Genomic DNA, 14,128 nt, shown 5'->3' with positions numbered 1-14,128 from the left:
ATTGCTGTAATTCAGAGGTTCTCAACCGGTGCTCCGTGTGAACTCCCAGGGGCTCCGCGGCTGCTCGAGGAAATAATCGAATGGTTTCCAAACAACAAGGCTATGAACGCAAGATGTTATCCAAGACACATTGAATATTGACGGACCAGAGACACCCCACTTCACATGTCTCAGAAAGATATCGAAGTGTTCTCGAAGAATGGATTTGTCCCGAAATTTTGTTAAATAGCAAGTTTGTCCAAGACACAGCACTGTGAACACAGGATGGTTTCCAGACACCAGGGCTATGAACGCAGGAAGAAATACGAACCCTTGGACTATGAACGCAGGAAGAAATACGAACCCTTGGACTATGAACGCAGGAAGAAATACGAACCCTTGGACTATGAACGCAGGATGTTGGGCAACACAGGATGGTTTCCGAACGCCCGTACTATGAACGTAGGATGTTATCCAAGACACCGCACTGTGAACGCTGGAGTGTATATCCGCGTCCAATAATTCTGAAATAATTTCTTTCAGTTATTCTAGAATTAATTTTTCCTTTAATCATAAATTTTCATCAATTAAAAAGTAATTTCTTTCATCAATAATGAAATTGTGAGTTTTTTTTTTACTTGCTGTTTCAGAGATAATCAAACGAGTGATGAGGAAGGACTTGATCAAACCTCCGTTCCGACCGGACCTCACCCACATGGAAGATCCTTTTGACTGCGTCCTCGAATGCATTCACGAATGCTGGAAAGAAGAACCCGAAGAGAGACCCGAACTCAAGTCTGTTCGGGCGAAGCTCAGACCCATGAGAAAAGGAATGTAAGCAGCCTTTTTTTTTTTTTTGTCCGACTTTAGCGTCAGTTGAACGAGTAGAGCGCCTTAAACAATCCTCCAAGTTGAGGGTAGTTAAATTTCGATAACCCTTTAGTTTCTGATACCATATAACAAAATTTTTACCTGTGTGATGCCAAAATGTAGTTGTTCGGCGTGTAAAATGTATTTCTCACGTACCAAAAAACAGGAAACCGAATATATTCGATAACATGCTGGCAATGATGGAGAAATATGCAAATAACCTGGAGGCGCTCGTCGATGAGAGAACTGATCAACTCATCGAAGAGAAAAAGAAGACTGATGCGTTGCTGTACGAAATGCTTCCAAAGCAAGTATATAATATATATAATATCCTATATATCATATTACACATATATCTCTCGTTAAACATTCCTCTTCAATAATAAATCCACATAGTGCGTCTCAGAACTCCACCGCTATGAGAAAAGTACACATCAAGACAAACAATTCTTCCAATCGAACCCTGGGTCGCAATCCACTTATTAGAGCGATATGTGCATTATGAAATCGCCTATCATCTAAGAAATCGCCAAAATATGACAACCTTGCTCACGTCACGAGGGTTGTCCCTTTCAATCATGGGGGGGGGGGGAAATCGTCCCTTTTTTCCTCCCTCTACCGCTAGGTTTCTTACCTTATTATCTGTTTTTCATCTCTTTTCCTTTTTAGGCACCAGTGGCTTGAATCGCATGCCAACATACACTGACCGAAAACGTTATTTGCGACACTATATTCCATCGCAAGAATTATTTGTCTCTTTTGACGTTTACTACCGTTACTCTCATTTAGGCGGTAGAGTTCTGGGATACCTTGCATACTTGAATTTACACTTTGCATGGTAAAATTAAACTAATAAATAAACCATAATGAAATTCCAAAATATTTTCTATGAATCGAAGGTAGTTTCCCTGTTACTTTCCCAGCGTTTTGTTTCTAATCTCCTCTTTCCTCATCACTTATGGTCACTTTACACAAAATGAAATGGTAGGGTGGGGGGGGGGGGCCACCCCCACCATTTCATTTTGTGTAGAGTGACCATAGGTCCTTTTCTACGGGACACGTTCCCGAATTTTTTTATTGAAAATTCCAGTTTTTTTCACAGAATTTTCAGTAAAGTTAACTTGAATTCGAAATATAGGCAAAAATCTTGGATGAAGATAACTTCATCAATTATAAGATATATTACGGTAACCCATGCAGTTACATAATTACAGTAAAACTTTTGTCAGTGTGGACACCTCTATATCCTGGACCCTTCCCTACATTATATCTTGAACAACTCTCTAACTAGGACGGATTTTAATGAAATAGTAATTGTCCAACTTGACAGGTTTTACCGTATTTACATATTTGTCATGTTTAACATGCTCTACGATTTCTATGTACTGTGATTTGCGGTAGTCCATAAAGCGTAAACTTATAAGCTAATTTCTAGTCATTCAGGTATAATTATCAATTCTCTTGTTTGGCACCCTTTTATCTGCGATAAATGGTGATGAACCGTATTTAGAATTCCCCCAATTTCCCGTATTTTGTTTCGATGAAATATGGCCAGCCTGATTTTCTGTGAATAATTTTGTTTTTCAATAGTAGTTTAGCGTATAACTGAAGATTTTTCGTGTATTTAGATGTGTAGCTGATCAGCTGAAGAGGGGCCACAAGGTCGAGGCTGAATCATTTGATTCCGTCACGATATATTTCAGTGATATTGTGGGTTTCACGTCAATGTCCGCTCAAAGCAGTCCATTACAGGTGAGAATCGAATTCTGGTATTACATTTCTCATATAATCGATTTAGGTGGAATTCGCCGCCAGAAAATTCACCGACAACAGTTTGTCACCAGTGGCTGAGTGATTGAGTAAGTGAGTGAATGTGTGAGCGATTGAGTGACCGAATCAATTGGTGAATAAGCTAGTGAGAAAGTGACCATATCAGTGACTGAATGAGTGTGCGAGTGAATAACCGTATGAGTGACCGAGGGAATGAGTCACCTTATGAATGACTCACTCACTCGTTCATTCACCTACTCACTTGCTCACTTACTCGTTTATTCACCTACTCAGTTTCTTACTGACTCGCTCATTCACCTACTCACTTGTTCACTCACTCGCTCATTCACCCACTCACTTACTCACTCACTCGTTTATTCACCTACTCAGTTTCTTACGACTCGCTCATTCACCCACTCACTTGCTCAGTCACTAACACCGTCACTTACTACTCACTTGCTCACTCAGTAATTTTCTTCCTCTCACTCACTAATCCCTTCCTCTCACTCACTAATCGCTTCCCTTCACTAACTAACTCCTTCCTTTCCTCACTCACTAACTCACCAATTTCCTTCCTCACTCGCTGCGAGGTGGGCTTTCTCCAAAATCGAACAGAATCCCACCTGTGTCTTTAATATCTTGTGGACAGATGCAGATCATTTTTCGCTTCGTGGCGACGTTAATACCCATAACTGTCACACCTGGACGACGTCTAATCCACGTGAGCACATGCAGAAACCATTGCATTCCCCAAAAGTGACAGTGTGGTGTGGGTTCACAGGTTCGTTCATCATGGGACCCTTCTTTGAAACGCAGTGCTCAGTAAATAGGTGTAAACGGCTACGATGAATGCGCAGCGTTATTTAACACTTCTGAGCGAGAAAGGTCTTGCCATTATGGTTGAAAGAAATGCGCTCTCTACCGTCACGTTTATGCAAGATGGAGCAACTAGTCACACTGCTACTCCGATCAAGGCATTCACCTATCGACTGTTTTTTGAGTTATTTTTTCCCTGTCTCACAAAAAATTCCCGTGACTTAGTGATGCTAACCCTGCAAACCGTTTTTTATTTCGGTTATTTTTCCGGTTTTCATGAATTTTTAAAGTTTCTACGGATTTTTTGCCCACCTTGTATAATACTCGATACATGTGGTTTCAGGTGGTGGATTTCTTGAACGACCTGTACACGTGCTTCGACTCCATAATCGAGAACTACGACGTCTACAAGGTAGAGACGATCGGAGATGCGTACATGGTCGTGAGCGGACTTCCCCTGAAGAACGGCGACAACCACGCCGGAGAAATCGCTTCGATGGCCCTGCACCTCCTAGAAGCTATCAGGAAGTTCAAGATACGTCACCGACCGATGGACGTCCTTATGCTTCGCATAGGCATCCATTCAGGTAGGTACAGTTACTTTTTTATACCCGATGCATTGAGAAATTCCCATTCTTTTATTTTTATCACGCATTTAAAGTGTACGTCCTTTTTTGATGAATTTGCGCTGATCATCTACACAAACAGGGGCAGTTTGCGCAGGCGTCGTGGGACAGAAGATGCCTAGGTACTGCCTATTCGGAGATACCGTCAATACCGCTTCCAGAATGGAATCTACTGGAGAAGGTACGTACTATATATAATTTGCAATTTCATCGAAATATCACTGATAGAAACACGTAATTTTCGTATTTACGAAACAGTTAATAAATGCGAAATTTGTTATTTCTAATGAATAAATGCGAAATTTGTTATTTCTAATGAATAAATGCGAAATTTGTTATTTCTAATGAATAAATGCGAAATTTGTTATTTCTAATGAATAAATGCGAAATTTGTTATTTCTAATGAATAAATGCGAAATTTGTTATTTCTAATGAATAAATACGAAAATTTTATTTTCATCACTTTTTCGCGATATCTTGGTAATTTATAATTATTTATAATTGGTCCACAAATTATTCTTCTCATTTATCTTTTGTCGCGCATTTTATTTTCCCTCATTTATTTATTTTGTCGGTCCGCTAATTATTTCTCTCATTCATTTATTTTTTGGTCCGCAAATTATTTTCTCATTCATTTATTTTTTGTAGGTCCGTAAATTATTTTTTCTCATTTGTTTATTGCGAATTTATTTTTGCCGTTCCGCAAATTATTTTTCCTCATTTATTTATCTGTTGTCGATCCACAAATTGTTTTTCTCATTCATTTATTCTTGTCGGCCCGTAAATTATTTCCCTCATTTGTTTATTTTTTTCCGGACACAAATTAATACTCTTATACATTTTTCTCGATCCGCAAGTTATTCCTGCTATTTATTTATTTTTTGCCAGTCTGCAAATTATTTGTCGTATTTATTCATTACTTGCCGCTTCATTAATTATTTCTCACAATTCTGCCGGTCCACCAGCTGTAAAAAGGTTAAAGAACACTGCCCTACATTACACTGCTTATGATAACAATTGGTCTTTGTGCACCTCGTAATAAAAATCTGTACATGCATTTCTGAAACACCCCGTATAGTCAATATGAATGTTAACATTCCACCAAGAACTTTACCATAGTTTTATTAGATTAACAAAGTAACATCATTTTTAATTTCCCGTTTCATAAACGAAATGTTTATAATGCTTTTTCAGAGAGGAAAACGTTTATCTCATGCATGAAAAAGAGCATTAATCATGCTTAGCATGTACTTTGTATGTTTTTAAGAGAGAGAAAGAACAATGGCCGCCTCTGACTGTGGAATATTCTCGACTTAACATGAATGAAAGCTCTTTGGAGTTTTTCTTTCGGACATTTCGAGAATGAAATAATTAGGATTTACTGTGTTTAGAGAGTGGGAAAGAAAAATACATAATAATCTACTGTGAATATACAATTTATTTCAATTATTGTTATAGATGCGAGAAACATTTTAATTCATAGGAGACTAGTGAACGGATCTGTAAGGATCGGTCTAGTCCAAGATGGCAATTCAATTATATCATCTGTAATTTCAATTGTTATATATGGTAGAGATGGCTTTATAATTGCTTGGGAAGAGACGTTTTGAGCAATGACGTACAGTCAACCAGCTTTGTTCAAAAGAATGTAACCTAGGGGAAACATATATATAGGAATATAATTTCGAAACTAGTGAAACAAGTATCTTTAAAATAAATGGATAGTTAAAGAATCGATTGAACAATAATTTTAAAATTCAATGAAACAAATAATTTCAGAGAACACTGTAAATAAAAGCATTAATTTCAGAATACTTTGAATCAAAGAAATTACTTCAGAATAAATGAAAGAAGTAATTTAAGTATTAATGAAAGAAGTAATTTAAGTATTAATGAAAGAAGTAATTTAAGTATTAATGAAAGAAGTAATTTAAGTATTAATGAAAGAAGTAATTTAAGTATTAATGAAAGAAAATCTCAGAATTGATAAAAGAAAATCTCAGAATTGATAAAAGAAAATCTTGAAATTGATCAAAGAAAATCTTGAAATTGATCAAAGAAAATCTTGAAATTGATCAAAGAAAATCTTGAAATTGATCAAAGAAAATCTCGGAATTGATGAAATAAAATCCCGAAATATACTGAATAGAACATCGGAATTGATCAAAGAAAATCTTGGAATATTGATAAAAGAAATCCTGGAATATTGATAAAAGAAATCTTGGAATATTGATAAAAGAAATCTTGGAATAGTGATAAAAGAAATCTTGGAATTGATCAAAGAAAACCTCAAAATATTGATCATAGAAAACCTCAAAGTATTGATCAAAGAAAACCTCAAAATATTGATCAAAGAAAACCTCAAAATATTGATCAAAGAAAACCTCAAAATATTGATCAAAGAAAACCTCAAAATATTGATAAAAGAAATCTTGGAATTGATCAAAAAAAACCTCAAAATATTATAAAATAAATCTTGGAATTGATCAAAGATTATCTCGGTATTGATAAAATAAAATCTTGGAATTGATCAAAGATTATCTCGGTATTGATAAAATAAAATCTAGGAATTGATAAAATAAAATCTAGGAATTGATAAAATAAAATCTAGGAATTGATAAAATAAAATCTAGGAATTGATAAAATAAAATCTAGGAATTGATAAAATAAAATCTAGGAATTGATAAAATAAAATCTAGGAATTGATAATCGAAAATCCTGGAACTGATAAAAGAAAATCTTGAAAGAATACAGCCAACATATTGCCAGTGGAATCCGAAAATATCCAAAAAAAAAAAAAAAACAGAGTCCGGAAATAGCCAACAAAGTGCCAAATGAAAGCCAAAACTAGCCAATAAAATCCGAAAATCGCCAATGAAATACAAAAATTGCTGATAACACTAATAGTCAATTTAACATCAAAAAATATCCAATAAAATACAAAAATAACCAACGTTACAAAAGTCGCCAATAAAATCTAAGCTCTTATGAGCAGCTTCAGACCGTAACCAGCTCCGAAAATCTATAATAAAGGAGCGGTAAGAGAGACATCTAAGCGCTAGCCTATACTAAATAATTATTAATTAATCGGTAAGTAGAGTAACCATTTCACATGCATACAAAACACAATTTATCAATAAGTCGTACTTATTAAAATTGCTTTCAAATTTTTGCCGGTGTTTATTTTTTTAACACTAAAACCTCTCTAAGAATAGACCCTATTCATTTTTAGGAAGCCACATTAGCATCACATCGGCACACATTGATGATGAGAAATCTCACCACCTTGAAAGCTTCTTATTTCAGCAATGACAAATCCAGAGAACTCTTTTTTTTTCTATCCCCTTACTTTGCACGGAAGAAAGCCTACTTTCATCAAAAGAAAAAGATATGGTATTTCACAAGGGGGGTTTAGTGACTTCTACTATGCCAAGGAAAGGGTTAATAGAAGAGTAAGATAAGAAGGGTTAATAAAGATAATACTCACGTGCAGGGAAAAGTCCCGACCAGAAAGAAGTGGTACTGGAATAAGAGGTTGCACTTCAGTGAGATTTCACTGCAGTTATCGATGTGTATTTATGGGTTTTGTATAAGTGTATCTTTTGATCGAATATTGCATATCAATATTTCAGCCTTGAAAATCCACTGCAGCTCTCGATGTAAAATGATACTGGACAAATTGGGAGGATACAACTTGGAGGAGAGAGGATTGATAAACATCAAAGTGAGCCCTCATTTTACTTTCACAGATATCTAATTTGCGAATTGCCGCTGATCAAATCCTTTGCCATTCATACTTTGCAGATTTCATTGACACTTATTTTTCTTTTTACATGGACAGGGTAAAGGACAGATGGTGACGTATTGGCTCGTGGGTCAAGAAGAACACCGGAGGCGTGATATCAAGAAATCCGACTGCATCAAGACACCAGACGTCCTGCGCCCGAGCACGAGGTCATCCCTCAGACATTCCAAGGCGTCTCGCTACAGCAGCAGGCGTCTGTCGCTGGAATCTCCGAAGAAGATACGATTCTTCCAGAACTCTCCTGTCGTTCCACCACCACCGATAATCGACGTCTCCATCAAAGACATCTCCGAGGACTACTACGAGGACCACAAGCCATTACCACCATCGCCGCCGCCGAACGTCATCTCCGACAACCCGATCCCGTTGTCTAGCCCAGAAGTGCCGAGCCATCAGCACCAGACACCGTTGCAGAAACAGAACTCTTGTCCCTGCCTGGGCGAGTGTCTGTCTTGTTCCACGAGGACTATGGCGGCGGTGCCGCTCCACCAGACGGAACTGCTGGACGGGAATCGCAAAACCGAAAGACTCTTCAAGACGGAGAACCATCCGGACTCGAACCATAGGCTGTTGTTCCCTTCGTGGAAGCAGAAGAACAAGCTGTCGGCCTTAACGTCGTGTTTCGGCTCCGGGGAGATCAACCACCACAGTGACGGGCTGATTATCGGTGGTCATCGCGTGACCAAGGACTTGAGCCACTCGGAAAGCGCCCCTTTCCTGCCTGATGTGATGCACGAGAGTGCTCTCAAGACGTGAAATCACTGCTTCTACGTAAAACTCTTATATAAATTCTGGACCTACAACGTCATTCACCATTGAGCACATGTGTGTTAATATTTTTGCACATATTTTTACATTGTCTCTATTCCACTCCTCTTTCAATATCTTTAATATCTTGTGGCACCGATTTTCATTGTTCAGTTTTTGTAACAGAAGGGTTTGCCTTGTATTGTTGGAAGATGTTTCGCCAACTCACACAATACAGATGCTAGCTTTTCATTGCCATACCGGACATCGGTTCCGTATCGCTCGAAGATATCTCGCTAATCCAGGTCAAACAGATGCTAGCTTGACACCGGTATGCTATATGTACATCGTTGCTGTGTCACTCGGGGATATTTCACCGACTCAGGCCTAACAGATGCCAGCTTGCACATCGTTGGATGTATCGCTCGAAGATATCTTGCTGACTCTCCAATTCAGATTAAACAGATGTCAGCTTGACCCTGGCATAATGTACATCGCTTCGCTGTATCACTGAAAGATATCTCGCCGATTCAAGACTTATAGATGCTAGCTTGACAGATATACTGTATGTACTTATACATCGTTGATGTATCACTCGAGGGTATACCGCCAATTTAGTTTAAGCAGATGCTAGTTTGATCCTGGCTTACTGCACGTCGTTTCTGTATCGTTCACAAATATCTCGCTGAATCAGACCAAACAGATGCTAGCTTCACACTGGTATTCTGCACATCAATTCCATATCGTTTGAAGAAGCCTAATCAGATCAAACATATGCTTGCTTGGCACTGGCATGCTGCGCCGTTGCTGTATAACTCGAAGATATCTCGTCAATTCGAGTCAAACAGATGTTAGGTTTACACTGGCAAAATAAACATCGGTTTGCTGTATCGCTGAAAGATATCTACTCAAGTCAGGCAATACAGATGCTAACTCAGGCCAAATACATGCTATCTGGACATTGGCATAATGTACATCGTTGCTGTATCGCTAGAAGATATTTTGCCGACTCAGGTCAAAGAGATGCTGGCTTGACACTGACATACGTGACACCATTTCCGTCGCACACAAGTGCATGGAATTTCAGTAATACCTCTGTAAAAAAATGCTGTGAATTCCTGAGTATCAATGTATGATGTCAATATCACTTCTAAAACAAACTCCACCTCAGGGCCCATGTTGATAACATCAACATAGCAATGAACTGCTGTGAAGATTACCACAAGCCTGCCGAAGTTGGTGTCAATTGAAATGTGTAAGGCTATCATGCACCACCACATATACCATGGTGTTCCTCCAAGTACTGATCCCAGTCCGAAGACGGCCCAACTCCATAATCCGTCCCAAATTCATAAACTACGAAATTACACCGATCTTACTGAGCCTATATGAATCATTTTTGGTAATATACGATTAACTCGCCAGGTATGTCCTCTGGCGCGTTTTTTTGTCTTTTTTGGCAAATTAGCCACAGACAAACGTGCAATAGTTTTTCCCAACGATACTCGATTCGGTTCCCACGGAAGCTGTTCAAAAAATTCTGTTAACACAATCGCCATTAACCACAATACGATCAAGGACGTAATATTGCGTCCAAATGCCAGTGGAATAAATTAAAACCAGTTCTCTCTGTTTTCTTTCCTCTGTTCTTATCATCGCAAAGCTTTTTGTTGTAACCCTATATTTTTCCCCTCTTTGCTTTTTCTACACCCCAGGACAAGCTTAACGTATTTATCGCCGATTCATCAAATAGAGATCATTTGAATTTGTTGCCAATCAACTGTAAGCGAAAGAGTTAAACTATAATTCTTTCCTTCTTTTTGGAGCTGAGTCCTTCGTAGAGAAATATTTATCACCAATTGTCACCATAAATAATTGGGCCAAGTTCTCTGAGGTCCAAAGTGTAAATTAGGAAACTTCGTGTTTTTGTGAAGTCATAGTCGTTATTTCCTCAATCGATGCTGGCCACCCAAGGAGCTTGGGCTGTTTTCTGTCCACTCAGCGCCACCCTTTCACTCCAACGATTCCCAAGCAGTGTACCGCGGCACTTGTGTGGTCAAGCTATTTTTTGAATAAAATTATATTGAATTCTACTAGTAGAGCTGTGAATCCCAATGTCCCCGTGAATATAAAAAACAATGAAAAGTTCAAGTAAATCTTGAACTACAGTAGAACCTCTCGATAACGGACACCCATGGGACCAAAACTTTTTGTCCGCGAACGGGGAGGAGTGTCCGCTATTGGGGAGGTACAATATTTGAAATATATGGCATCCATATTTGTTATGGGCATCTTTTTCTCAGCCGCCTCGTTGGGCATTTTGCCTGTTGTGGCGTTGTATTTGTATTTGTACAGTAGAATCTCGTTCATACGACTTTCATATTACATCGGTGGATATGCATGATCATCAATCGTATCGATAAAGAAAGTTTCATTAAATTTCACTACATTTATCACTTCTACCGGTGATTATGCATAATTCCCAGATTAAGTTTGATAGATATTGAAAAAATGCATAACCTTTCCTCTCTTCCTTTATACCCAAAAATTATTTTTACCCGTCCGTGGTACGTGCACTACACATATTTTGTAATAAAAATTAAATTAAAATACATTAAGTGTGAAGAACTAAACGTTCATAACAGCATTATCAGTTATGTTGGCTTTCTTCACACGTATCAACATGGGCAACCAAAATCAACATTACCATTCGGAATCAGCATCCTGGACCATCGTTATGTTCAGTTAATCAAGTAATTAATTGACGGATTATCATATTTACCAATACGAGAGCTTCGGATTATTCATATAATCACCGTTGAGTATAATATATTCTCGATTTATGTACAAAAATTCACAAATTAGAGTTTGAGAAAAAAAAATTAGTTTGTCTGATTTTACTGTCCTCTATCGACCGGGGATCCGAAAAGTGTCCGCTAACGGGGAGTGTCCGTTAAGTGAGGTTCTACTGTATATTGAAACTTTCGGTCAGTCTAGTCGAGTCGATGAACGACATTCCTTTATAGTTTCGAACCGTGATCATAATTAAGGCATGGGGGAACCACGTGCGAGGGTCATTCTGAAAGTTTTTAGCAATGCTTTTTATTGGAGTACTCTTATAGGCAATTATTGTGTGTTGGAGCACATTGGATCAGGGAAAAAAGTATGAATTGATGCAGCACATCTCAAGAACATTCGCAAAAGAAACTTTTTTCGAATTTATTTAAGTTTTTTCGAGGTATTTGCTGTTTCCTCAATTGAATCAATTATTTTCCCCCTTTTTTTTCTCTTATTACTCTCACCAAATACTGATATGGGTTCACCACCGATTCCTTGCATGTACAGTCAAACCTCGTTAATGAGTCACTCTTGAGAGAGCAAAAATATGACTTGATAAGCGGAGTGACTCGTTAAACGGAGTAAGCCATAGCTGTGCCAATTCCTGCTTGAGGATAATTGAGACTTCCAAAAAGTGATCCGGTAAGCGGAGTGACGTGTTAACCGGGTGACGCACTAACGAGGTTTGATTGTACTTCCTCAGAAACTAAGAACGTTTGCTAAGACCAGTCGGGATTTACAATTTATTCCTTTTTTGCGTTTTCTCTCAAATTTTGCTCAATTTTAGCATTTGAATCTTCATTCTGTGTTAATTTCTTTAAGCGATTTTCTAAATCGGTGCATTGCTGCTTAAAATTTGAGCCACGATTCTTTATAAATGTTTCGATCAATGCTGTTTTTTTTTTCAGAATGAAGCACCTATCGATCGGAGATCCGAAAAGTGTCCATTAACGGGAGGTGTCCGCTAACGGGGAGTGTCCGTTAAGGGAGGTTCTACTGCATATTGAAACTTTCGGTCACTCTAGTCGAGTCGATGAACGACATTCCTTTATAGTTTCAAGCTGTGATCATGATTAAGGGAACCACGTACGAGGGCCATTCTCGGCCATTCTGAAAGTTTTTAGCAATGCACACCTAGGGTTCGGAAGTAAAATGACAAAAAGACATCAGGAACATGTTTTGCAGTTTTGAAATGAAAAGCTCCGACCAATAATCTACCATTTTTAAAGACATTTTCTCATTTTCTATTCTGCATTTGTTTAGATAAGCCTCAGCAATGATATGTTGAAGAAAAATCGCTGCGGTCAGCGGAGTAGCAGCCATTAGCAGCTAATTTAACTTTTTTTTTTCATAAACTAAGTACTAGTCTTTTGACAAATGAATTTCACGATCAGGACTTTTTTTTTTTCTACCACCACTCACAAAAATGAATTTTTTTTAAAAAATGACTCGGTTGAAAAATATACATTTATTTTTTTAAATAAAAATACCAAAAAAAAAAAACGAAAATTCAAAATGCATTTCTAAATTGCTAACGCGTTTGAGGGGAAAAAGAATTAACTGCCTAAAATTCCCTGGAAAGCTACGAAATTTCTGAACGAGAGCGATTTCGTAAGAGGTTTAGATTGATGTGCGCGGTATACTGCTAGCGCTCCTTCTGGGCAAATACTGAGGCAAATTCACCATATTGGAGCTCCTCCTGGGCAAATACTGAGGCAGATTCACCATATTGGAGCTCCTCCTGGGCAAATACTGAGGCAGATTCACCATATTGGAGCTCCTTCTGGGCAAATACTAAGAGATAATGAGCGAAAAAAACATGCATCGAGAAGCTGTGGGGGGGGGGGGGGTTTATTCTCTTCATCTGTCAAAAAGTTGAACGGCAAAACATTTTTTCGTGTTTTTTCAGCCACGATTTTCACAAAACGCACCCACTGTGCGTCGGTTGAGGAGTTCCCGGGAAAATGATTAGGAAGAGAATACAAAATTGCATTAACTTACTTTGCGAAAACAAAATATGCTTGAGCTCTTAAAAAACTATTAAAAATGAATTGAAGCCGCTAAAAACTTTTGGAGTTGGTTGCCCACGTTTGATCCAATCGAGTAAACAAGCGTCTAGTCATATTTTTCACTGAGATATAATTATGTGTAATTGCACTAATTGTTGAGTATATATTGGTTGTCCATATTGTGTGCGTACTGAATATAATTAAATGATGAGAGATTATTCTCGCATAATTAAGATGTCACGTTCTCTCTCGATGGCGTTCGTTGTTCATGTAAACTCGGATATTTTTCTCGTGATATAATTGTAATTATTCTTGTTTCCGGCATTGATGTAATAATAAATACTGAGCTATTTTTTCATGCTTAAATGATCAGGACTTGTTCTTTTCGGTGTAGTGGCATTTGCGGACAACATTCACAACTTGTTTGACACGTTCCTTCTACCCCCAAAAAATTAGAATTATTATGAAGGTTGTCCCAGGACTCTAGTGCTAAAATGGACGCTTAAAGACAAACAATTTTTGCGACGGAACCGGGGTCGCAGGTAATTTTCTTTCGTCAGCTCATGTCGGCATGCTATTTAAACCACTGATTCAAAAAAGGGAGGAAAGTGGCAAAAATGTATTCTTTTCTCCATACAACACATAATACCGTTAGAGAGAAAGAATGG

At 38.0% G+C, this 14,128-nt stretch overlaps 1 protein-coding gene across 2 annotated transcripts in view; it reads left to right on the top strand.

The window, feature by feature from the left end:
* LOC149067118 (guanylate cyclase 32E-like) overlaps positions 1-13,286 on the top strand; it is a 294,881-nt gene extending 281,595 nt beyond the window's left edge. For both annotated transcript variants that reach the window (XM_089252817.1, XM_089252816.1), the window contains exons 15-21: positions 630-813; positions 1,016-1,156; positions 2,478-2,601; positions 3,779-4,022; positions 4,144-4,242; positions 7,694-7,785; positions 7,903-13,286. In XM_089252817.1, coding sequence (XP_089108943.1) covers positions 630-813; positions 1,016-1,156; positions 2,478-2,601; positions 3,779-4,022; positions 4,144-4,242; positions 7,694-7,785; positions 7,903-8,622 — 1,604 coding nt within the window. In that variant the 3' untranslated portion in view covers positions 8,623-13,286. The remainder of the gene's footprint in view (positions 1-629; positions 814-1,015; positions 1,157-2,477; positions 2,602-3,778; positions 4,023-4,143; positions 4,243-7,693; positions 7,786-7,902) is intronic.
* Positions 13,287-14,128: the final 842 nt, after the last annotated feature.

The sequence above is a fragment of the Pholcus phalangioides genome, unplaced genomic scaffold, assembly GCF_987345545.1.
Source record: "Pholcus phalangioides strain wild (caught in Gottingen) unplaced genomic scaffold, Ppha-v1.0 ptg000031l_1, whole genome shotgun sequence".
NCBI classification, from domain to species: domain Eukaryota; kingdom Metazoa; phylum Arthropoda; class Arachnida; order Araneae; family Pholcidae; genus Pholcus; species Pholcus phalangioides.
The sequence above is the reverse complement of the archived record's forward strand: the minus strand, read 5'-3'. Positions and strand labels throughout refer to the sequence as shown.